At 56.0% G+C, this 23,482-nt stretch overlaps 2 protein-coding genes across 5 annotated transcripts in view; one reads left to right on the plus strand and one right to left on the minus strand.

The window, feature by feature from the left end:
- The first annotated feature begins 364 nt into the window (after nt 1–364).
- WDR86 (WD repeat domain 86) lies at nt 365–13,240 on the plus strand. The gene is made up of 6 exons (XM_041002302.1): nt 365–527; nt 5,393–5,534; nt 6,617–7,049; nt 10,290–10,425; nt 12,733–12,836; nt 13,012–13,240. The coding sequence occupies exons 1-6, from the start codon at nt 365–367 to the stop codon at nt 13,183–13,185; spliced, it is 1,152 nt and encodes a 383-aa protein (XP_040858236.1). The 3' UTR covers nt 13,186–13,240.
- A 2,805-nt stretch (nt 13,241–16,045) lies between these two features.
- Nucleotides 16,046–23,482, minus strand: part of NUB1 (negative regulator of ubiquitin like proteins 1) — a 28,156-nt gene continuing 20,719 nt past the window's right edge. For 3 of the 4 annotated variants that reach the window (XM_041001995.1, XM_041001996.1, XM_041001997.1), the window contains 4 exons: nt 18,749–18,895; nt 17,155–17,247; nt 16,417–16,597; nt 16,046–16,282 (listed from right to left, as the gene is read on the minus strand). In XM_041001995.1, the coding sequence (XP_040857929.1) occupies nt 16,104–16,282; nt 16,417–16,597; nt 17,155–17,247; nt 18,749–18,895 (600 nt within the window). In that variant the 3' untranslated portion in view covers nt 16,046–16,103. The remainder of the gene's footprint in view (nt 16,283–16,416; nt 16,598–17,154; nt 17,248–18,748; nt 18,896–23,482) is intronic. The other variant, XM_041001998.1, reaches the window with a different exon arrangement.

Genomic DNA, 23,482 nt, shown 5'->3' on the forward strand with positions numbered 1-23,482 from the left:
GCCCCCCGCCCGAGGCGCTGCTGTCCTGCTCGCTTGGGGCCCAGGGGATGCGGGTTTTCTGAGGCAGTGCGGGGAAAAGGGTCGTTCTCTCCCGCGCTCCTGAGATTGCCCCCATCACCAGGCGAGGGGTCCCGAGTGGGCCGCTTCCGCCAGGTGAGCTGGTCGGGAGGCGAGTGGAAAGTGGGGAGCCAGGGTCACTGACCGCCCCCCGCCTTGCCGTGTCGCACGCGCCAGAAAGAGCCGGGTGCCTGGGTTCCCCAGTGATGGCCGCGGGCCGCCTCCGCGCGGAGCAGGGGCGCGGACTCTGGAGCGCCCCTCCCTAACAGGGCACAGCTTCTCCTCGCCCCCGAGCCTGGCCGGCGGGATGGGGGGCGGCGGCTCAGCCCTGAGGGTCTGTGCTGACCATCGCGGGGGCATCAACTGGCTGAGCCTGAGCCCTGACGGGCAGCGTCTGCTGACGGGCAGCGAGGACGGCACTGCCCGGCTTTGGAGCACCACGGACGGCCAGTGTTGCGCGCTCCTGCAAGGTAGACCCGCCTCGCCGCGCGTCCCCGTCCCTCCCCTGCCTTCTGCCCGCTCACGTGCACCTTAGTACCTTCGCCCGCCGTCCCCTTTCCTAAAAAGGACGGTACCTGACCATCCCCGCACGCTGGTGGAAAAGCGTTCGCTCGGGCCACAGTCGGGCCATCCAGGAGCTTTGGGCGAGGGGTAAGAGCTGCGGAAGAACAGGGTGCGATGCTGGGCTGCTGTGGAGGCTACGATCGGCTATCCGCCCGCTGCACCAACGGAAGTTCCACCTTCACTCTGAGAGCCTCGCCTCGGCTCTGGATACCCAGGTGACCAGCCACTGTACTGGACAGTGCTGTCCTCGCTGTGGGTTAGTCCACGTTCTGAGGCTTAGAGCCACCCGACCAGTGAAACCTGTTAAATGAAATTTAGACTCCGCTTTTCTGAAGTAAGTGCTCCGGCCAGCTGTGTTTACCCCCGATTTTGGAGCTGTGGAGGAAAGGGGCATGGGCTGGCATTGAGCAGCTGCTGGTCCCCAGGGAGCAGCAGCCACCTACCTATCCCTCCTCTCCTAAGGGCCACAGGGCACTGCCTGCCAGAGTGGCGGGCACAGGGCCCCTGAGGAGACACTAAGCTCCCCACACCCAGTACCCTTTGGGGTCAGACTGCCCTTTCCCACCATGATCTGCCAAAGCAGGGGTGGACCTCTTCTCCCTCTGTAGGATGCTAGGGCTTCAACACTGGCCAGTCGTAACACTGCTGGCTTTACATAAAGCAGCGAAGCTATCGCAAAGGACAGCAGGGGTGAGTCTGGGAGTGTCATTTCCTTAGCAGTTGGTGTGGGGAGTTGATCAGCAACACACATTCCCCTGGTCCCTACGAAGTCATGGATATGGGCGGCCCCTCAACTAAGAGTAGATTTGAAATAGGCTAGAAAACTTTTCATTCCATTTGTACTGCTTTCCCAAGCATAAGCCTTTATTTCAAAGGGCTTTGGAAATATAGGTTCCTGGGCCTCAGCCCAGGTGTTTTTTTCCACGAGTGGGACCCTAAAATTTTCATAATTCTCATTTATGAAGAATGCTGTTTATTTATTTGAACGACAGGATGATAGAGAAGGACAGGTGTTCCTTGCTCGGGGAGTGCTTTGCCAAGTGGCTGCAAACAGGGTCTTGGTGCTCTCCATACCAGGGAGGCGGGGAGAAGGGAGCTGCACCCTGCAGGGAAGGGGGGGCCTGTCTCTGCATCCTGTCACCCCTGGAGTCAGCAGGGGAGAGGGCTGTGGCATTGTCAGCCTGGGGTGCCTGACCTAGCCTGCTGGGGCTTCCCCTCACCCTGCCTTTAGTGCAGGACAGGAGGGGAGCTGGGTGGAGAGAGCAGGGGTGAGGGAGCAGGGAGAGACCTCTGCTGTGGAGAGCAGCTCAAGGTTATCTCTACAGATGTGGCACCTGCTGTGCTACGAGGCTCATGCCAATTAACTGTGCCATCCCTGCCACATGTGACTCTCAGGCTGGCCTGCCACTGTCACTCATTTGAGAGACAGAGCTCTTTCATTTACTGGTTCACTCCCCAAATGACAACAACCATGACTGAGCCATGCTGGAGCCAGAAGCCTCAACGTCCAGCTGTGTCTCCCATGTAGGCGGCCGGGGAGCAAGTGCTTGGGCTGCTTTCCCAGGGAGCTGGGTTGGACGTGGAGCAGCCAAGACTCGCGTGGAATGCCAGTGTCACAGGTGCCAGCTTAGCCTGCGCCCAGCACGCTTGCCCGAGTCCCACCTTGAAGCTGAGTCCAAGGCCTGTGCAGCTGGGCTGTGCCCTGGGGCACCGGGCCCACCGCAGTCTCTCTCTGCCCGGCAGTGGGCTCTCACTGCTGCTCCTGAGCAGGGAGGGGCAGCTTGACTTTGAACTTGCAGCAAGTCCAGGGATACGCAGGCAGGGAGGCGACAAGGGCTGCTACCTTGGCAGGAGTGCCTGGAGCCTCAGTCTGTTCTTTTAAACATAACTGCATCTTATCTGCATTCTTCATCCTTATGAAAATATTTGTTTTGAGTTTGGTGTTTTTGCTTATTCTGCACAATTCCAACAGTAGAAGGCCCAAGCGCTCGCTGTAGTCTCCGGAGGTGTGTGTGGTTTGGTGGGGGATGGGAGCTCCCTCGGTCACTCCTGGCGGCAGGCGGAGCGGGCATGGACCCTTGGGTGGCAGCCTCTGAGGGCCTCGGGTGGGTGGGAGTCCCATGGAGCATGGAAGGCTGCCTCTGACCTCTGACCTCTGACCTATTGGGGTAGTTTTTCATATAAGTGGGGGAGGAGAGGGAGGGCTTGAAAACTGATGGTGCTGCAGCAACTTCCGCTGGCCGAGTACTAAGTACTGGACACTTGGGCTCAGCTAGGCTCAAGTTCAGACACTTTTTTTTATGTATATATTACAAAACTTCTTTCATTTTTGGCCTCTCCCGTGCATTGACACTGCCGCTTCTGTCGGCTTACGGTCTGTGTGTCTCTCTCCATACATAAAGTGACCTCATGGACTCAGGGCTGGGGCTGCCCTGGTTGGGCGGCTCTAGTGCCAGCCGCCGCTGTACCTTCACAACACCCCCACATTTGCCTTCCGGCCATCGGGATGGGAGGGGTGCAGCTGGGTGTGCATCCTCAGGAGGCCCAGCAGGTGCACTGACGCCTCTGCTGCTCTCCCAGCCTGCAGGGAGGGCCAAGGTGGGCCCTCCTGGGTCCCTGCTGAGCCCACTCTGTGGCAGCAGCCAAGCTGGGACAGCTCAGGATCCGCTTTCAGGGAAAGTTTGTTGACAACTGAGAACTGCTTTCTCAACTCTTGGGGGCTGGCAGAAGTCTGGGCTGTGCTTTGCCAAACACATCTGCCCTCAGCTTTCTTCAGGGAAATCTAATCTACAGTTTCTTCTCGTGTTTGCTTGAACCTGACATTGTTTGCTTAAGGGCCTGATACGTGCTCTCCAAGAAGATTGAAAAACTGTGATTAGACAAAAAAATTAAAATTCTGCTTCCTAGAACCCAGGAAGTTGACTCCTTCCAAGAGGCTCCACCTAGGACCACTCACCCCTAAATGAACCAGCACAAACCACACAGAAGATTCTAGATGTCTGTCTGCCTGATATCCAACACCAAGATAAAAGTTTTTCCAATGTATTTTTTTCAAGATATATTTATTTATTTATTGGAAAAGCAGAATGACAGAGAGAAGAGAGACTGAGAGAGCTTCCACTCTGTCTCAATCCCAAATGGCTACAGCGGCTGGCCTGGGCTGGGTCAGTCTAAAGCCAGGAGCCAGGAGCCCAAACATTTGGGACTTCTTCCTCTGCTTTCCCAGGGAGCTGGAAGGGAAGTGGAGCAGTCAGAACACAAATCAACACGCACATGGATGCTGTCATCGCAGGCAGTGGCTTTAGCCACTATGACTTAACACCAGCCCAAGATCAAATTTTTAAGTCAATGAAAATCCTTAATGTAGTAAATGCACCTCAAACAGGTGTGTGTTTGAATCTATCAGTTTCCTCATCTGTGTGATGACTCTTGGTTCTCACATTGCTTTCATACTCTGGGCCTCCAGGTCCTCTCCCATATACTTCCTCAGTTTCAAAAGTTGTGTGCCCAGGCCCAGGGGAAACATCTCTACCTGAAGGACAGACCCTGTCTGATCTCAGGGCATGTCTTCTGAAAGGAAGAACAGAGTCCAGCAAGTGGGTGATGGAGGAACAGGTGGCTGAGCCCCGGCCCTCCGCCCCACCCCTCCGCCCTCTGCCAGCTCTCTCAGCTGTCTCTGTCAGGCACCTCTGAGTTGTCCTAAGAGGCCTCCCGTGTCCCCAGGGTCCCCAGACCCTGGGTGCTGTGTGCTGTCCTGAACTGCAGTCTCCTGCTGGGCACCTGCTGCAAGCATCCTGGGCACCCCGCCACCATGGGCAGGCTTCTCCCTGGGGAGCTGCGCGCAACAGCTGACCAGTGCAGGCGCTATAGCCTGCCCCTCAGCCTGCTGGAGAAGCATGTGGGCTGAGAGACCCAGTGAGCATGCTTCGGGTTTTGCAGCTGCTCAGGTGGACTCTTGCATGATACTTGAGGCCACAAGTGTGCTATTGGTGTCCCTGGGCTGCCATCGCAGTGCCAACAGGGGGCCAGGATGGTGGATGGGAGGATGGAGACCATGGTGGCCGGTGGATTCCAGCTTTGTGTGGCTGCCAGCTGTCCCCAACTTGTGGCTGCCTCCACCTCCACTTGGCCGTCCATTTGGCGGGTGCCCAGTGCCGTGATGCTTTCTAAGGACATTTGTGATTATACTGAGTCCTTTCCAGAGACCTGGAGTAACCTTCCCCGAATCAAGCTCCGTGGTCACATCTGCCAATTCCCTTTTGCCAGGAAGTAACACTTGTAGGACCTGGGGCCTTGGTTCTGCCTGCCACAGTCTCTCTCCAAATGTCACAGCCTCTTGTGGCCTACAGGGCAGCTTTCACAGTACTGTCTGCGAGGCAGGCCCTTGAGATGGGCGTGGCTGCATCCCCGGCAGGGTGAGCTTACTTGCCCTTGGGCAAGGATCTTGTCCAGCCAGTCTGGCTGTGGAGGCTGTAGCCTTGGCCCCTGGACTTCTGCCTGCATGGGCTAACTGTGTTGAATACAAACAGCTGAAAATTTTGAAGACTAAGAAGGCTCAGTGGAGAAGGGGGAAAAGAGGAGAGGAGGAAAGGGTAGAGAAGGTTTGGGGGCAGAGGAGTGCCCTGCACGTATCCTGGGACTCCAGCCCCGTGCGAACCTCCGGAAAGTTGCCCTCGTTTTAAAGAAAGTAGTGGGTCCCCAGCGTGTGTCCAGCACTCCTGTTGCCTGCTGTCTTCCTGCCCACTCATGCTCTTGTGCCCCCTCACTGCAGGGCATGAGAGTTACGTCACCTTCTGCCAACTGGAAGACGAAGCTGCTTTCACATGCAGTGCCGACTGCACCATCCGGAGGTGGGATGCGCTCACGGGCCAGTGTCTGCAGGTGTACCGAGGCCACACGTCCATCGTGAACAGGTCTGCCCGCCCTGGGGTCTGGGCCCCTGGGATGTTGAGGCGGGGCGGAATGGAGGGTCCCAGTCTTTGAATTCTCTGGGCAAGTCACTGTGTGGATAGCACGCAGGGATGGAAGACCTAGAACCGAAGTGGCTCCAGGCCCAGAAGTGCCATCCGCGCGGGGATGTGAGGAGGGTTGGGAAGAGGAGGAGTGGGGAAAGAGGAGTCGGGGAAGAAGAGGCACCCCTATACTTTGACTTGGACGTGGACATCCCCCTCCTTGTGGGGGGCCTGGCCGCTCTAGTGCCCTGTGCTGGGTGCAGCCAAGGCCATTGGAGCCCACAGCGCCTCCTGCTGGGGCAGGTGTTGGAGAAAGTTGCTGAATTCACTCTTGAGGTCAGACCAAAAGTTGCAGGAGGGGAAACAGATGTGTTCTAAGGCAGGGGCAAGGGCATTCTGATGGGCGTGCCAACACTCTGAAGTCGGAGGCTGCTCCGCACTGTGGGCCAGCGGTTGTTTACTGGGCGAGTCAGGACTGCCCACACAGCAGGTTCCTCCTTGCTCTCCCACCACCACCCTGCTGTGTGCCTGGGGTCCTGCCAGGGCTTGCGGCTAAAGCTGCAGAGGAACTGATTGGTGGTGACCTGGCAGCCGACTACCATCCTACCTGAGTAGGTCTGCCCGGGTGCCAGCCCTTCCCTCCCACATGGAGGCACTGAGGCTGCATTATGGGAGGCAGGAGGGATTTCCAGGAATTCCCTTGGCCCCTTAGCTCCTCAGCCTCTCAGCCCCTTAACAGCCCCGCAGCCCCTCAGCAGCCCCGCAGCCCTGCAGCCCCGCAGTCCCTCAGCTCCAGACTGGGCTGCTTTGACCCCAGAATCCATGCACTCCCAGAGACTGCAGGTGCAGGCCAGGTCAGCATGGGGAGGAGTCACAGAAGGGGAGTCAGGGCGGCTTCTTGGAGGTGGAGTGTTCCCAGCTGGACCTCGGGAAGTGGAGAATGCTAGGCAGGAAGAGGCTGCTGCAGAGGCGCAACTGAGGCTGGTCCGTTGGGAGCCAGGGTGGAGCCTGGGGTCCCTGATCCCACCCCTCTCCACCCCCAGGATCCTGGTTATCAACAACCTGCTCTTCAGCAGCTCCTACGACCGCACAGCTCGCGTCTGGACTGTGGACAAGGGCCAGGTGTCGCAGGAGTTCCGGGGCCACCGCAACTGTGTGCTGACACTTGCCTACTCCGCCCCCTGGGATCCCCCCAGTGCTCCCTGTGCCGAGGAGGAGGTGGCGGCACTGGCGGCCGGTGGGCTGCTGGTCACAGGCAGCACGGACGGCACGGCCAAGGTGTGGCAGGTGGCCAGCGGCTGCTGCCACCAGACGCTGCGGGGCCACACGGGTGCGGTGCTGTGCCTGGTGCTGGACGCACCTGGCCACACGGCCTTCACGGGCAGCACGGACAGCACAGTCCGCGCCTGGGACATCCTGAGCGGGGAACAGCTGCGTGTGTTCCGGGAGCACCAGGGCTCCGTCATCTGCTTAGAGGTGAGAGCTGCCTGGCCCTGCCCCCAGCCTGCTTCTCTGTTAGGTGGCTGGGTCAGGTGGCAAGATGGCAAAGTAACCAGGCTTGACTTCACTTGGGCTCACTCCCCAAATGGCCACAAACTGGCCTGGGCTGAGTCAGTGTGAAGCCAGGAGCTTCTTCTGTGTCTCCCACCTGGGTGCAGGGGTCCAAGCAGTTGGGCCATGCTCCTCTGCTTTCCCTGGAGCATTGGCAGGCAGCTGGATCAGAAGCGGAACAGCCGGGTTTTGAACTGGTGCCCATAAGGGATGCAGATGTTGCAGATGGTAGCTTAATGTGCTGTGTCACGATACTGGTCATGACATGCGCGGGTTTGGGAAAGGGACAGGACTTCAGACATGAGTTTGAGGTAGCAGGAGTCAGCTCCCGGCTCCCAGCTTTGGAATCTGTGGGAGGAGGCTGGGCAGGCTAACTACTTCCCTGGGTTTATCATTGCACTGTCTGGCTGATGCCTCCCTGAGCTCAGCGCTCAGTCCCTGGAGTCTTAAAAGAACAGACTGGGGCTCATGGGGGACCTGGAGCAGCCGTGTGTCCCCAGGATTACTGGGCAGCTTATGTTTGCCTCATTTCGATCTCAGCTCCTCTTGAGGACGCTGCCATGGCTAGGGCTGGGCCAGCTGCAGCCAGAAGGCAGTGGCTTCTGCGTCTCCCATGTGGTGGCGAGAGGTCCGAGCTCTTGGACCATCTTTGAAAACATGTTGGTGCATCAGCACAAAGCTGGTTCAGAAATGGAGCTTGGGCCCGGTGCGGTGGCGCAGTGGTTAAGGTCCTCACCTTGCACGCCCGGGATCCCATATGGGTGCCGGTTCTATCCCGGCAGCCCCGCTTCCCTTCCACCTCCCTGCCTGTGGCCTGGGAAAGCAGCAGAGGACAGTCCAAAGCTTGGGGACCCTGCGCCCGCGTGGAAGACCCAGAAGAGGCTCCTGGCTTCGGATCGGCATAGCATCGGCCATTGCGCTCACTTGGGGAGTGAATCATCGGACAGAAGATCTTCCTCTCTGTCTCTCCTCTCTGTATATCCGCTTTTCCAATAAAAAAAAAATAATAAAAATAAACCTAAAAAAAAAAAAAGAAATGGAGCTGTGGGGACTCGAACCAGTGACCAAATGGGATGCCGGTGCTGCATGCAGGGGCCTCAGCTGCTATAGCATAATGTCAGCCCCGTCCTGGTCTTGAAATTAGGTGTTAATGTTATCCCTAAAGGAGTGGGATATTTCAGATCTGTCTAGAGAGAAAAGCAAGGCACCAGTGACCAAGGAGGTAGCCTGAGGGCAGGGGGCTGTGTGTCCCAGCCCAGCGTGCTTTGCTTGCCTGAGTGTTGGCATACCAACCAAGCCCCCAAGGCGCCGGTGGGCAGAGCGTGCACAGAGCGTGCCATGCCTTGTAGCAATCATTGCGAGTACTAGCTATGGAATTTGTCCATTTTAATTTTATGTGGTTAATTTAAAATAATGAGGTATTTCTTAGGGCTGTGCTGCAGTGGCTCAACTAGCTAATCCTCCACCTCCCACTGTGACACCCCATATGGGCACTGGCTCAAGTCCTGGCCACTCCACTTCCTTTCCAACTCCCTGCTTATGGCCTGGGAAAGCAGTCAAGGATGGCCCAAAGCCTTGGGACCTTGCACCCACATGGGAGACCAAGAAGAAACTCCTGGCTCCTGGCTTCGAATCAGCTCAGCTCCGGCCGTTGTGGCCATTTGAGGAATAAACCAGCAGATGGAAGATCTGTCCCTCCTTTTCTCTGTAAATCTGCCTTTCCAATAAAACTAAATCTTTAAAAAAATTATTATATATTTCTTTGAAAGTGCGAGAAAGAAACATTTCCATCTGCTGGCTCACTCCCCTAAGGCCCCCAGCAGCCAGAACTGTGGCAGGCTGAATCTGGGAGCCAGGAACTCTTGCAGGTGCTCTGTGTGGGTGGCAGGAACCCAAGGACTTGGGCTACCACCTGCTGCTTTGCCAGGTGCGTTAGCAGGACACGGGTATTGGAAGCTAAGCTGGGACACAAATTCAAGAGCTCCAAACGAGGTGGGGAATCTTGGGCAACACCCCAGCTGCCCGGCCCTGCTGGCCTTCGGCTCAGTGCCCTGTCTGCGTCATGCTGGTGTCTGGAGGGCCACCTTCTGAGAAAGATTTTTATCTTCTGTTGTAAATGAGAAAACAGGCTCAGAGAAGAGAAGAGGAACAGGTTGCCCGTGGGCTCGCTGTTGACAGGGGGAAGAGGCAGGACTGAAGCTCACGATGGTGTGTGTATCTCCAAAGTGTGCTAGGAGCTGAATAACATAGGGTCACGTGACAGCTCCTGGTATCTGTTCATCTTTCTAGTTGGAAGAGGAGAGCACGCTTCCATCTGCTTCCACTCTACTGATTCATTCATTCCCCATACGGCCTGCACTAGCCAGGGCTGGGCCGGGCCTAAATCTGGAGTCTGGAGCTCCACCTGGGTCTCTGCTGTGAGTGGTGTGTTGCAGCCGTCGCCTGCTGCCCTCCCAGCGTTACCTGGAAGCTGGATCAGAAGCAGAGGAGCTGGGCCTTCTCCACACTGTGTTATGGGATATGGGCATCCCTGCCTGCCGCATGCTGCCTGCCCCTGCCAGCTGGTTTCCCACAGCCTTGCTGCTTCCCTTGGCACTGCTGCACCTGTCCGCCTTGGCAAGAGCGCCTCCACAGCCTGGGGCCCTTCTTTCCCTCCAGCAGCTCAGGATGAACCTGGCTTCTGGCCCTCCTCCCTGCCCTTCAGGTGCCAGCCCCAGGCAGGGTGACCTTGTGCCCAACCCTGATTGTCCAGTTCCCTGTTCCAATGGCTGTGCATACTCCCCTAGCCATCAGATCCTTCTAGATCATTGTCTGACCCATCAGCCCTAGTGTGTCAAGTCCTGAGTGAGAGCCCTTCTTCCAGACGCTGGGGTAGCCAGGGCTACAGGAGCAGATGGTGGGTGCAGACCGGTGTATCTGTAACCCCTGCCCCACGGCCTTCGAGGAGGTAGCTGTCGTCCCTCTCGTGGGTGGAGCGGGCAACCTGGATGGGTTGTGGAGGTGGCCTCTCTGCCCTCAGGGTGCTGTAGCTGGTGATGACTGCTGGCGCAGCCACTCACTCACTGTTGCACCACGGAGACCTGCACAAGCCCGGGGGACCTGGGGCCGGGAGGGGCTTTGAACCACTGACTGAAGCCTGTCCCCTATCCCTACCCCTTTCCTCAGCTCGTGGATGGCCTCGTGTACTCGGGCAGTGCCGACAGGACGGTCAAGTGCTGGCAGGCGGATAGCGGGGAGCATGTGCGCACCTTCTCAGCCCACAGACACAGCGTTAGCGCCCTCAAGTACCATGCGGGCACCCGTAAGTGGTCTGTCCTCTGTTGGCTCCATCCTGTATCCCGAGGCACACCCGGCAGCTCCTCTCAGTTGCTTTGCTTCCTGTTGGGTTTTCCCACATTGGACCTGGGCAGTCTCCCTGGACTGTGGGGGCCCAAGGGCCAGCCCCACTTCTTACACCTGCTCCCCCAGGCCGTTCCTCACCTTTACCCTACAGCAGTATGGGGCTCCTCGCTGTGGTGTCCTAGTGAGGTGGTGGTACCTACACAACCAAGCCAGACTCAAGGCCCACCTGGCATTGGAAGACCCAGATGCTGGTGATCTGGGCTGAATGGGTGGCTCTCCAAAGTTGTCTGGCACCCAGATTCCTTCCGAAGCTTCTGCTTCAGCATCCTTAGCACCTGTCTCTTGAGAAAGCCGCATGGTTCAGGGTTAGATGCTGGAGCGCCAGCCATTGTGTCCCGTGTCAGGAAGGAAGAAAAGGCACGAAAGGCTGCACCTTCTAGCTGAGGATGCTTCCTTGGATCACTTTCCTGGAAGCATCACCCCAAAAGGCCTGCATGGAGCTCCCTGACCACTCTGCCTACAAGTAGACTGAATCAGAAAGGGTTTTGTTTTGTTTTGTTTTTTAAACCTGAGGACACTGCTGCCAAGGCAAATCTGGGTTCCTGTGGGAACCAAAAAGGGCAGAATAGCTTCTTGGGGAGAGGGCCTTGCTCACCCAGTATCTGCTTACCTCCTGCTTGCACACTGGCCACCCCCAGATGGCAGCACCGAGCAGTGAATAGGGCAACGCACACTCTCACCACGCCCCCCACAAGGGAGTCCCCAGGCCTCCCTGCTTCCCATCCTGGTCTCCCTGCCTCTTCAGCAGCCTCCTCAGCAGTGGCAGAGACCAGTGGGGTGTGGCGAGTCCCCCTACTCCTAAGCGGGAGGGGATACGGATGGGGACAGCACAGGTGCCAGGTACAGGGCCTCTTTAGCTGTCTGCAGATAGACGTGCCCTGGGGGCGAAGCTATCTGATTTGGGCTCTGGTTCCTTGTCCCTGTTGGATACTGGCACTGCTCCCAAGTCTGGCAAAAAACAGTGCTGTGGGTATGGCTGCAGCTGGTAATGGCCTGCAGCGCCCCCCACTGGCAGCAGTTGGCATAGCACCTGTTGCTGAAACTCCGTGGGTCCTGCCCTGCTACACTAGAAATGGAGGTTCCAGGATGACCCTCTAGCCATCGGTTTGTGGAGGTGGGAGGGCAGCAAACCTGAAGCTTATGAAGAGATTCTCCACGCCCCGTCACACAGTGCAGACCGACAGGGAGCCAGTGATGCCGAATGAGCTGGGAGTCCCTTGGAGAGGCAACACAGGCTGGGGTCCAGCTCTCTCAAGCAGCCTTGCCCAGAATGCCCCCCATAGGTTCTAAGCAAGTAGACACCCACAGGCTCCCACTCCAGCCATACCTAAGGGGAGTTGTTGGGCAAGTGCACAGGGTCCCTGCAGCCAACGAGGGTCTTCACTTTCTCCGTAGCAGCCTCCTGCTCAGGAAAAGACCCTTGCAAGGTTCTCCTTCTTCCCTTCTTTCCTCCTGTGCTTCCAGGGATGCCTGCCACACCAACTTGTTTGCAGCCAATCCTGGCATCTGTGCTGGCTGCAGGGAGAGCCCAGCCTATGGGGAGAGCATCCTCTCTAGTTGCAGGGTGACCACCTGCAGTGGCCCTGGGACGGGTGGGAAATGCAGGCTCGCAGGCCCACCCATCTGCAGTGGGTGAGGCCCAGCAGGTGTCCTGAAAGCCCTCTGGGTCCTCGAGGATGAAGAAGCTTTCAGCTGAGTTGTGATGCAGGAACCCCCCCTCCCCCATACACACACAAGAAGGACTGGAAGGACTGGTGGTGCAGGCTTCCCTTGCAGCTAGGGAACCACAGGGGTTCTGAGCTTCCCTGGAGGCCTAGGATGCCTCTCTGGCTGGAAAGGGGGGCTGCTCCCGCAGTGGGGGAAGGGGAAGAGCTCCCCAGTACACCCGGTGATTGCTAGCCATCCCCATCCACCTCTAGCGGTGCTTCCAAGGCAGACAACCCAGTTCCATCGCCAAGGCTTCAGCAAGCAGCACAGAGGGGGACTCTGGGCCTGGGAGGCCTCAGGGTGGGCAGATAGAGGAGGGTCCCTCCTACACCTGCAACCACAGGGATGGAGTGAGACAAGGAAGAGGACTCCTGCTTCCTTGGGGAGGGGGTGGTCTGCCTAGTTACAAATAAGCCTCAGCCATGTTCCTGCGAGGCAGGCAGGCTCCACCTGCTCTCCTAGCACCTGCGCCGTTAGAGGGTGCCCTGTGTGTCCGCAGTGTTCACTGGCAGCGGGGACGCCTGCGCCCGAGCCTTCGACGCCCAGACCGGGGTGTTACAGAAGGTGTTCCGGGGCCACGCATTCGTCATCAACTGCCTCCAGGTAAGCCCTCTCCCCTGGGAGTGCTTAGAGGAATAAGGGCGAGCCTTGGAATCTGGGTCCGAGTGAGTGAAGACCGCCCCTTCCCCCAGGCTGGGCCCTCCCTGATCCTCTTTCGTGGGCAGATGGGGTTCGCCCCTTGGAGGGCGAGCTGAGCTGGCCAACTGCCCGCCCACAGGTGCACGGCCAGGTGCTTTACACCGCCTCGCACGACGGCGCGCTGCGGCTATGGGACGTGCGCGGCCTCGGCAGCCCGCGCGCCCCGCCGCCCCGCCGCGCCTCCAAGCGCAGCCTCTCGCGCCTTTTCAGCAACAAGGTGGGCTGCGCCGCGGCGCCCCTGCAGCCGGCCTGAGCCTGCCCGCCCCGCGGGGAAGAGACCTGGGTGCATTTTCCCACGCCCTCTGCCGACGGAGAGGGGGAGTGCGCTTGCCCTCTGCCTCTAGGGGCGGCTCCTCTTCCTCTCCAAGCTGAGAACTAGCTGACGGACTTGCCGGACCCTCTGGCCTCCCAGCCCCCAGCTACCGAGGCCACATCCCAGGACTCTTAGGAGAGCGACTGAGCCAGCCTGTTTCTGCAAACCTGTGCGTCCAAAGGACATGCCTGAAGGACTGAAATAAACATCGCTCGAAGTGCCCTTGCTTGTGCCCCGTTTGTTGTTTGTTCCCAGTTTTCTGTTAAGTTTAGGGGCTCCACAGTCTGTCCAGTGGTAGGGGGGCCACCCCTGCTTTGGCGCACCCGTGGTCTTCTGGCCTCCACCAGTAAAGTCTAGAGTAGAAGGACACACAGTGGCCGGCAAGGAGCCAGCAGCTGGGCATACCCAGGAGGAACCCCCCAGAGGGCAGGCAGGGGCTTGGGCCTCGGGCTGCGCCCTCACACCACCAGGCTGTTAGTCGTGCTTTGTCTGCCGCAGTCCCCAGTGCCAGGCTCGCCAGGGGTGCAGGGAGGGCAGCTGCAGGCGGTGTCTGCCGCGGTGTCGTCCTGAGAACAGTTCTGGATGCAGACGGGGGGCTGTTACCGTCCCAGTGCATGGGGGGCTTGAGTGCAAGGTCTGCCCGACAGCCCTTACATACTGGGGATTACGCTGCCAAGGCAACTTGCAAAACCCAGGGAACCCATATGGCCCCCCATGGTGTGTGTGGGGGGGGATCCGGCTTGTCTGCGAGAAACCTGCAAAAATGGGTCTACATAACATTTTCTGGGTGGGACCAAGCCCTGCTGCGTCTGGGTGCCACAGACATGGCCGTCTCAGCTCCTGGTCTACGTGCCTGCCAGTGGTGCAGTCAAGGGCGCAGCCACCAGAAAGGGGGCTTCCCTATAGGCCGCAGTAGCACTGTAGGACAAGGTGGGGGTCGGCCAGAGGACTTGCCAGTGAGCACGCCTCAGAGAAAAGTCCTGGAAAAATCCATCGACTCCCCTCCTCAGAGCATGAGGCACACAGGTGGCGCTGTGTTCTTGTCTTAGCAGCTCTGGTGTAGGTAGAATCCCACAGAGCACAGCACCCGTGCCACCACCCACTCCTGGGCACGCCAGCTGGGTGGGGTTCCTAAGGCGTGCCACTTTTGAGAGGGACCTTCCTAGAGCAAACCAGAAGCCACTGCTCTGTACTCATACAGCACAACACGCTAGGTATAATTTTGTATTTCCCATGACACAGAAACTTTGCTCAATTAGAGTATTAGGGCGACACTTCGAAAAGCTCGTGAGAAATGAAGTTTAGGGGCAGGCATTGTAGCCACCCGGGATGTGTGCATCCCACGTAGGAGTGTGGTTCAGGTCCTGGCCATTCCGCCTCAGTCCAGCTTTCTGCTGGCGCCCCTGGGAGGGAACCGAGTGACAGGGACCTGGGACCCAGTCATCCACGGGAGGGAGACTGACACTGTCTCCAACAGGGTCACCACCTCAGTCTACCGTCACGTCCCGCGTGCCCTGCGGGTCCCACAGCCCCCTCCCTGCTGAGGCCCTTTCACCACCAGCCCGAGCCCTGCTTTTCCCATGAGATCTCTTTATTTACATATTTGTTTTTAAGATGTATCTTTATTTGAAAGGCAGATTCACAGAGTGAGGAGGACAAACACAGGCCTTCCATCTGCTGGTTCACTCCCCCGCTGGCTGCCAACAGCCAGAGCCGAGCCGGGCCACAGCCAGGAGCTCCTTCCAGGTCTCCCACATGGGCTAGGGACCCGAGGACTTGAGCCATCACCTGCTGCCTCCCCAGGTGACCTAGCAGGAAACCGGATCAGAAGACAGGACAGCCGGGACTTGAGCCAGGCACCTGGATATGGAATGCTGCCAACTTAACCACTGTGCCATGTGCTTGCGATGGCGGTCTGGGGCCCAGCCTACCCTGGCAGAGGCAGCTCAGGAATACATCCATATGGCACTTGGTGGCATTGGCGGAGCCCAGGCTGAATCCTGGGTGCTAGACAGGATTTAATACGCTTCTACAGAGGAACGCATGGCGCGCTGACATTGGTTATTTGAGTCAATCCAAAACTCGTCACGTAGTTTTACAAGTAACTAAAATCTCCAAAAACCCTGGAAAAAAGTACTTCAATCTCTGAGAGATATTTTAGCTGACAGAGAATTTGATACAACACCACAGAATCCAAAAATGTCACAAGTAAATATGGCAGCAGTTAAAACTTTGCCATTTTATACCATTAAATGTTTGTGATGAATGTTTACATATAAAATCTGAATTTCAACCTTGAATTTCAAGCGACTACCTTATGCGACTAAGGGCTAAAGCTATTTGTCACCATCTGGTCTGGTCACTACAGCGTGAGGGTTTCTTGGCACCCCTACGGCACCTGGAATGAAGAGTTAAGGACGACTGAGGGGGCAAGGGGGGGCGCGGGATGCAGGAAGCTGGTGGGACTGCTGCAAGGCAGAGGGCAGATGACGGGCAGCAGCCATAGCCACACAGCCAAGCTGGGCCAGGGGAGCAGAGGAGCTGGCTCCTGAGGCCTCACCCCTGCTGGAGACCTGCCTCGGGCCAGCCCGCTCCCCTCCCTGGCAGCACCTTGACAGGACAGACAGCGGGTGTTAGAGGAGCAGTGCCTGGAGGTAGAGAGGGAGCAGGCCAGAGGCGGCTCCTCCACGACCCTCCGCTGACCGAGGCCTGTCCCAGCCCCAGCTGGTCTTCTCTGAACCTCCTGGACCTGCAGATGGAACAAACTCAGACCAAGCATGAGAACAGACCTGCATAAGGCTTTTCGTAATGATAGAATTTATAAGCAGAAACATAGTACTATGATTTTTGTTCATTAACTAGTTTTTCTTTGTTGCTGACTTTATATTTTCTATGTAGGATAAGTATTCTGCAATGATAATTTCTTCATCTTCCAAAGTCGAGTCGAGATAGTCTTCCTCGTGTTCTGGAATGTCCTCCAGGATCTCGTTGATGGCCTCCGTCTCCATATCTTCATCAGTGGAGGCACTGGAGGTTCCTAGGGCGACATACACAGGAGCGCATGAGTCACGGCAGGAAGCCGTCCCAGCAGCCTGCACAGGGAGGGCAGGGAGGCCCCTTCGCAGTCCTTAGGTCAGCTCTGACCCCGGAGCACTCGGCCCTCAGACCCACCTGCAGAATCCGAAGGGGACGTGGATGGTGTGGATGAAGAACTGTCCTCCACGGAGAGCTGCAGATCGCGTGGCAAGAGTCCTCCATTGAGAGCAAGGGTCTGAGCTGCAAGCTGGACGTTGCCCCTGAACACCTTCAGTGCGGTGCTGGCCACTGCTGCATCAAAACCCATGTACACCAGCTAGGGAGAGCACAGGACGTGAGACAGGTGACCGTGAGACCTGGCGCAGGCTGCTGACCCAGCCCCGCCCTGTGAGCACAGCCAGGACAGCCTTCTCTCACAGGAAGTCACAGCGAGCTTATGGGTGTCCTTTCTGACAAGTCACTCTTCAGCTCCACCCAGAGCAGGGGGCAGCCTAGAAAGGGCCTCTCTAGACCTGTCTGACAAGCCCCGGACAGACCTTTCAGGATGGGCAATGTGTCACCCATGGCCGGTGTAACACCTCCAGATACGGGGTGCCATGTGCACACAGGTTGTGCAGTGCCATCCTGACTCAACCGGTGGCACACGGGGAAAAGGAGAGGCAAACCTGGAGGATTCTTGCCGCCGTCTTTGCCTTTTCCTGCCCTGCTTCCCCAGCCCGACTGCTGCACACCTGGACAGCCTCACCCAGGTGGGCAGGCAGGTGCCGCCGGGGCCCAGAGCCAGGGCTCCAGCAGCCTCACCCAGTGTCCTACCACCCTTCGCCCCCACTGGGGGTGCACAGGTCAGGGAGGCCCGACAGCGCTGTCACTCACCTGCTCAATGTTTTCCTGGGAAGGATTTTCTTGACTGTTGTTTTCAGAATCGGAATCCCTCAGCCACCACATGTGAGGGTTACTGAGGAGAATCTGCAAACACAGAACATGCTGCACACACTCAGACATGGCGCACCTGCCAGGAGCCAGGTGGGGCCCAGTTCCTGTCTGCTCACAGGGCAACAGCCAAGTGCAGGATGCAGAGGGTGTCAGGGAGCAGGGGCGCTAGCCCAGGCTGGGGCAGCCCATGTCCCTGGAAGGCTTCCAATCAGAGGTGTCGCATCAGAGTTGACATGACAGGGATCAGAGGGAGCAGGCCAAAGCCCTCTGGAGCAGGCAGGCAGAGCAGGAATCTCAAGGAAGCACACGGTCTCCCCAGAGCTCAGGCTTTGGGGCATGGGAGAGGTTCCGAAGCTGCTCGGCCGCCTTTGGTCTCTGCAACATGCCTCGCCCCCAACTTCAAACGCCAAGCAGATGGGCCATTCTTGTGGCTCGGCCTCCTGGCGCCATGATGCTCTGCTCCACCTCTAACCCTCCTGGTGAGGCTCCCTTCAGCTAGGGGCAAGGGCTGAATGTGCCAGCGTACTACCTCCACGAAGCCTTGCCATTGACTTCAAACAACACACAAAAAACTAGAAGCTGAAACGTGTTTTTTTTTAAGTTAAAAAAAAGGTGTGCATATACATATACACACACAAATATGGACATAAAAATATTGACCCCAGGGGCTTTCTGAGAGACTGGATGGGCACAAAAAGGCAGGAGGGGAGATCCTGCTGCCTCCTTCGCAGGGCTAACAAGGGCCCCTTGCACGCGTGGTCTCCACTGACCGTCCAGCCCTGTTTCTGGCCACAGTACCCCCTAACCCCTCAAGCCCCAACCCTGGTTAATGTACAACCTGAACTAGTCACCACACTGCCCAAGCCTCAGCCTTCCTGTGACCTGCACCTGCCCATCCAAGCTGCTGCCTCGCTGCCTGGAGGGCTCCCCACAGTCCCCCATCACCACCCACCCTCATACACTAAGCGGCAACCCTGCACCCCCCACCAACCTGTGGGCTCCCAGGGCAGGCGTCTTCCACTTTGAGCTGCTGGGACACAGCACAGCATCTGCCCCTGCTGACGACCCTAGAGCTGAACTTAGACTACATGGGACATGGGCTCTGGTAATGTCACCACTGAGCTGGATCCCAACCTGTTCTGTCACTTCTAAGAAATCCTTTGGGAAGCCCTTTTCCCAACATGCACTATGGAATAAACAGAACTAGACAGTCAAATTTTAAAAAGTATTCTGAAACTGGAATGACCACCTTGCGAATCTTCCACTGTGGCAGTTATGGTTGCTTATGTCAAACTCTTGCCGCAAATGGAAACCCTCCCCAAAGCCAGGCTGTGGGCTCTGCTACAGTGGCCAGGGGCCATGGCTGAGTCAGGGCCCATCACTATGGCTTTGTCAAGGAGATGGAGGACATGAGTGTGCCAACCTTCAGGTCCTAACCAAGATTGAGGTGGTAGGCCGGGGCCGGGCTCGGACCCCTCACAAGGAGGCTGTGGTCAAGGGAGACAGGCCCACTGCTCAGGGTCAAGGCACTGACCTTGAGGGCCTCGTCCAGGTTCCCACTGGCCTGATGGAGGGCCTGCTTGGCTGCATGTGTGGAATAGCCCATTCCTTTTAGATTGTTGATGTTCTCCAGGCGGCGTTTTTTCTTCTCTTTTTCCTCCTTCCTTATTTGGGCCAATTCCTTTAAGAGAGCAAAGTCCCACTAAGTTAGGGGATGAGATGTCACCAGAAAGCTTCCCCGGTTCCTGCTATGGGGGAAGCCTGGGGTTTCCAGGCAAAGCGAAAAATCATACAAAAGAAGGGATAGCCTATCTGGCTCAGTCAGACAGCAGGGGAACCACCAGACCAAGAGCCCTGAGGAGGTGCTCCTGAGGTCCCAGCTGGGAGGAGGCTGTGTAGGAAAGGGACGCCTCTCAGACTCCTGCAGCAGGCACCACATCCCACAGGGCTCCCGTGGCTGAAGGCAGATCCTCTGCCGGCAGAATGTGGACTTGGGGTCCGCCACAGTGTGGCAGCAAGGCCTTAGGGTGCCGACACGGCCAGTGTGTCCCCTAAGGGGACAAAGGCCATGTAACCCAGGCTTTAACCCTGCTTCTCTGAGCCACCTAGTGCTGCCACCACAGCCTGGAAAGGCCACAGCGGCCTCTTATCCTGTCTGCTCCTCCTCCCATGGCATCCTGTGTCTTGTAAACTGGAATGCTCATAAAAATGGCATGAAAAGCAGGTCAGCCATTACTTGACACATCCCACTCCCCACCCCCACCAAAGTCTGAAGGCCACTTACTTAATGTAACCTCGGTTTCCCACTTAAGATACAAGAAATATTTCAAGAAAAGCAAGTGACCTGGCCTGTCTCCACACCTGAGCCCTGACTTGCAGCCACCCTCGAGGAGTCATCTCACCCCAGCCCTTCCTGCAGGGCGTAGCGTGGCGCACCGGCCCACCACATCTGCAACTGCCTAGGCCCCATCCAGGCCAACAACCTAACCTCCCACTAAATGCACTAACCACACTGGCCACCAAGGCTTGGTCCACATCCCTCACCTCTGACCTACTCCCACCTACACTTACGGAAAACGTCTCCTCGCCCCCATTCGGTGTTTCCCAGCACAGTTTCCTGCAATTCCTTTCTAAAAGTCTCAGAAATATGCTTTAACATTCAGGCATGGGGAAACATGTAAGACACAAGGTTCAGGCACTACCTAATCACAGGGAAACGCTGAACTGAAGCCTCAAAGAACGCTCTAATGACCAACGCTTCACTTTTCCTGTAGTCATACACATACATATTAGAAAGTGTAGTATTTTCATACATATCTTCAAATTTGCATTTCTTTGAAAGGCACAGAGACAAGAAAGAGAGAAAAATCCCCTCTCTCCTGGCTTATTCCCTACATGCCAGCAATAGTCAGGCCAGGCCAGGCCAAGGCCAGAAACACCATCTAGACTGTTTCAGCATCCCTAGCAGAAGGCCTGAATGGGAAGTAGACACTCCTATAGCTCAGATGTGGGTGTCCGGTGGCATCCTAACCACTGCACCAAATGCCCCTGACGCTTCTCCGTACACATGCAGAGAATACACAGAGCTGAAAGAAATAAAACAGACCAAGTGACTGACTGCTGAGTGCTACACTGGCACGTCTTATGTACACAGTCCAATTCTTGAGAACTGAGTTCTAAGCCAAGGCTGAGGGTCAGGCATGGTCTGGATGAGCTGTGGATGCCCAGGTGGCTGCTACACTGCCCATAACAGCCCCTCCACGTCGCAGCACTGTAAGTTGTCTGGGCTTCTTCAGTTTCTTCTGGCCTGAACTCAGGGCTGTGCTGTGCTCATATTAAAGAATGTGAAAGTTGACAAATCTTTACACATCTTCAAAATGAACCCATCAAAATGCTCAAACCTAGATCCCTGGGAACTGAGAAGGCAGCAGACCGCAAGTCTGCACCCAGAGTGCCCACAGTGGCTCTGTGGGTCACTGTGTCTTCCCCTCCATCTGTCATCTCCCTAAGGTGCAGAGAGCCCATCCCAGCGCCCCAGGGGGCGAAGCTGCGGAATGTAACTCCAGCTCTTGCCCCAGGCCCAGCTTGCAGTTTCAGCACTGCCCTGGCCTCAGAGAGTAGACCAAAGGACTGATAAAGGAGCAGCTCAGCTGCCTGAAGGACTGCTGCCCTTGGTGCGCCTGGACGACGCTGCTGCCTCAGACAGGAAGTAGAGAAATGACAGCAAGCCCTCAGTGCCAGGCACACGCCATGGAACCAAATCCTCCCGAGACCCTTCACAACACAGCAGGCCAGTACTCCCAGCACTCTCTCCCTTGTTTAGATCGGCCTGATCTTGTGCTGTTACTTTCCACCCACAGTGGAAGAGTGAGAAGGATGAAATGCAGTAGACCCTGCTGACTCTCAGCTGCATGCATCGCAAGGGCTAACATTTCATTCATAAATGACCCACTCAACTTTAAAAGCTAGTGTCTGAGTCATCTTGTCCTCATTTGTAAAATGAGATTCGTCTGTCTCCTAGGTCGCCAAATGGAATATGGGACAGATGGGACCAGTCTTGGCAAGCACAGGAACCAGGGTAGGGGGCGAGCCTGGTGGGAGTTATTGCGGGTCACTCCAACTAGGCTGCAGCTCCCACTGGTTTGTGTGGAAAACAGGATCGGGCTGGACTCTAACACCCTTTGGTTTGAGTAAAACATGGGAGTGGAGACAGAATTGACCCAGCAATTGCAACTACTAGAGTGTGCGTAGCTGGATTTGGGTGATGGACTGTGCCGGACCCTGTACTGGAAAGCACACACAAGAATCAATTCTGGGACAGTGTCAGATGAGGTTTCTTTGGCAATTTCCTACCAACTGAATAGCTGGACTCAGAACCCCAACCATGGAGAGAATTGCAGGTTCCATGGTCTGAATGTGGAATGTGTGTCAGAGCTGGGCCTCCACAGTGTCTCAGACAGAGCAGTGGACAGCATATCCAAATGTACATGAAGGATATGGCAGTACACTGGAGCCTCCAGAGGACACCTGCTACCATGGCAGAGGATGGAGGACAGAACAAATTGATCAACTACTTCAACCAGGCGCTGGCAGATGGAAACTATAAGTTGGACCATAGCAGCTAGTGGATTCTGGAAAGATCTCATCACGATTGGAGTGGTGGGACTGTCAACAATTCAGGACTGTTGAACTATCAAAACCTCTTGAGAACTTCATGGCATTGTAAATTTCTATTTTTTATTTTTCTTCCTGTTGTTGATTTTGTATTGTGGGTTTTCATTTAAAGGGAGGTATGGTAACTGTGTAATGGAGACTATCATATCTAGATGTAAAGATGCAATCCAGTATACATCTCCACTTCCAGACTAAAGGTTGACTCCCAATGAAACTTAACTATATCTTGACAATAGGATGCTGAACTCTATGCCATTGTCGATGCACACAACGACGGACAGATGATTGTGTATGAACAACTATAGTAATGACATAGGGGAACTCAGTGCTGGGGAGAGAACATGTGGAGGGGGTAAAAAAAAAATCCCAGGGCCTATGGAAATATATTATAAAAAAAAAAAAAAAAAAAAAAAAAGAGCCTTACAGGTGCCACAAGCAGAACTGAACTACAGCAGCACTGTGAGAATGCTTTAGGAACAATAAACTGTTGTAAATGCTAATAAGATCTAGTCAACAACCAAGTAAGGTAATAAATACAGTTAACGGTAATGCTTGTTTTTCAATAGAACTTAGTATTTCAAAGTGTTTGTCTTCACCTGCTAACTTGTGCAGCAAGGGAACAAGATTAGAAAGGTTGTCGGGACAGACTGGAAGGGAGAAAGCTCCCGAACATGCCTGGTGCTGTCCAGGAGAAGCTGGAGGCTGCTGCTGCACTGCGACTGGTTAAGCTGCTGCTGGAACACAGGCCTATCAGAGCGCTGGTCCTACTTCCTGCAGATCTGCCTGGGGAGAGAGCAGATGGCCCAAGTACATGGGCCCCTCTCACCTATATGGGGGACTCAGCTGGAGTTTCTGGCCTCAGCCCAGCTCCGACTGTTAAGGCCATGTGGGAAGAAGACCCACGGGGAGAAGATTACTCATTGCCTGCTCTCAAATAATCAACCTTAAGAACGAAAACCAGAATCCAACAGCCCTTCTGACTGTTTGCCACATCATCTACTCTTGAATCCGCCCTCTCCAGCACCATGGACATGAGCCCCTCCTGTCGCAGCCCTCCAGGCTGGTCTCTTTCCACAGGACTTCCATGGAGGACTCAGAGAGACTGCCGGTCATTAAAGAGAAAAACAAGGGTATCCACAGAAAAGATTCTGGACATTTGTGGCTAGAGTTCAGAGCCAAGACAACCTAGTCCTAACTTTGTGTTCTACAGAGAAGGAAAATGCTTCCTATCATCAACTATTCCAAGACCTGTCTCTCTGCTGTAAAACAGAGAGTGCACATAAGGTTCCTTTCAACTTCAAAATTCTAAAGTTTAATTTTTTAATGGTTATTTTTAAAAACCTGGCTTTTATAACAATTCTGCCTGTTTCACTGACCTGACTCATGTTTCCAGGCAAGAATGAAATCCTGGGTCCAACACCATGGCACAAAACAGGCTAATCCTCCACCTTCCAGCACTGGCGTCCCATACAAGCACTGGTTCATGTTCCAGTTGCTCCACTTCCCATCCAGCTCCCTGCTTAGGGTCTGGGAAAGAGGTCAAGGATGGCCCAAAGTCTTGGGACCCTGCACCCACGTGGAGACCTGGAGGAGG

The sequence above is a fragment of the Ochotona curzoniae genome, unplaced genomic scaffold (assembly GCF_017591425.1).
Source record: "Ochotona curzoniae isolate NIBS_2020 unplaced genomic scaffold, NIBS_Ocur_1.0 scaffold_2476, whole genome shotgun sequence".
NCBI lineage: Eukaryota > Metazoa > Chordata > Mammalia > Lagomorpha > Ochotonidae > Ochotona > Ochotona curzoniae.